Consider the following 1,262-nt stretch of genomic DNA (forward strand, 5'->3'; position numbering starts at 1 on the left):
GCCGGGGCCGCTGGGGAGACCGGCAGCGGGCACCCGCACCCTTGGCCAGGGGATGCGGGGGGGGCTTCCGCTGAGAGCGAGGGGGGGGGGAAGGAAGAAATCTCGGACAGCCGCGAGGATGGGGCAGCTCTGGGATACACAGCAAGCTGAAAACTCAGCCGAGGCCTCACTGTCTGAGGCTGAAGTCTCCCGAGGAAAAACGGCTGGTACAGCCCGTGCCTCTCTCCTGTCCCCCTGACACACAGACAAATTTAGTCTCTTCTGTTACCCCTGACAGGGCAAGGAGCAAACACACCACATCAAACAGTAGCTTAAAATTAATTTATTTAACAAATATAGCTATAATATAAATGATAATAAAATTTCAAATATACAGTATATTACATAGTACACAGAGCCCCTTCCAAAGGAGCTGGCGGAAGAACAAACACAGGTAACAGACAGTGCTGTTACACAGGGACGGGAGAGGCTGCTCTACACTTCTGCCTCTTGACCTCGCCTTGCAGAAAGTAAGAGAAACGTCCTGTCTTTCAGCCCCCTTTTTGCCATTTCTCTTCTACAGTTCCTTCCCCCACAACGGGGGGCTCTCCCCAGGCTGCCAGTCAGACCCGGGGAAGTGGGGCAGGGCTGGCCCATCACTGCCCTGTGCTGGGGAGGAGCTGGGGCGATGCCTCGGGTTTCTCCCAGCTAGAGAGCGGAGCAGCTCCTAGGACTGCTGAGGAGAGTGGAACGGCACTGGACTGGGAGCCAGCATCACAGGGCGAAGCAGAGAGGCCGAGCAGAGCTGGACTGGAGAAGTCTCTGCCACGGGGCCCATGGGGAAGTCCACAGCGAGGAGCCAGAGGAGCAGGGAGGGAGCGCGTGCAGAGCCGGCGAGAGCAGACAGCCGGCAGGCTGGGCTCGGTGGGGCTCAGGTCTATGTGAGGTGGTACATGCTGTATCCCACGTGCGCTGTGTACAGTCCCACAGGAGCCACGGGCAGCCCTGCCCGCTGGAAAGGGCTGGAGGCACTGTACAGAGAGGCGCCGGCCACGGCCGGGCCGCCCAGCGGGAAGGAGATGCCGAAAGCAGCGGGCGGGAGCATGGGCTTGGCTGCCATCTTCAGCTTCTCCAGCTCGGCCTCCTGGAGCCGCTTGGCCTTGGCGCGGCGGTTCTGGAACCAGATCTTCACCTGGGTCTCGGTGAGGCTGAGCGAGCTGGAGAACTCGGCGCGCTCGGCGATGGACAGGTACTGCTTCTGCCGGAACTTCCTCTCGAGGGCC

At 60.3% G+C, this 1,262-nt stretch overlaps 1 protein-coding gene across 1 annotated transcript in view; it reads right to left on the bottom strand.

The window, feature by feature from the left end:
* Window positions 1–916: 916 nt before the first annotated feature.
* The window catches only part of MSX1 (msh homeobox 1), a 4,069-nt gene continuing 3,723 nt past the window's right edge, over window positions 917–1,262 (bottom strand). Inside the window, exon 3 of the mRNA XM_009273775.1 lies at window positions 917–1,250. Coding sequence (XP_009272050.1) covers window positions 917–1,250 — 334 coding nt within the window. The remainder of the gene's footprint in view (window positions 1,251–1,262) is intronic.

This window comes from Aptenodytes forsteri, unplaced genomic scaffold, assembly GCF_000699145.1.
Source record: "Aptenodytes forsteri isolate BGI_AS27 unplaced genomic scaffold, ASM69914v1 Scaffold111, whole genome shotgun sequence".
Taxonomy (NCBI): Eukaryota; Metazoa; Chordata; class Aves; order Sphenisciformes; family Spheniscidae; genus Aptenodytes; species Aptenodytes forsteri.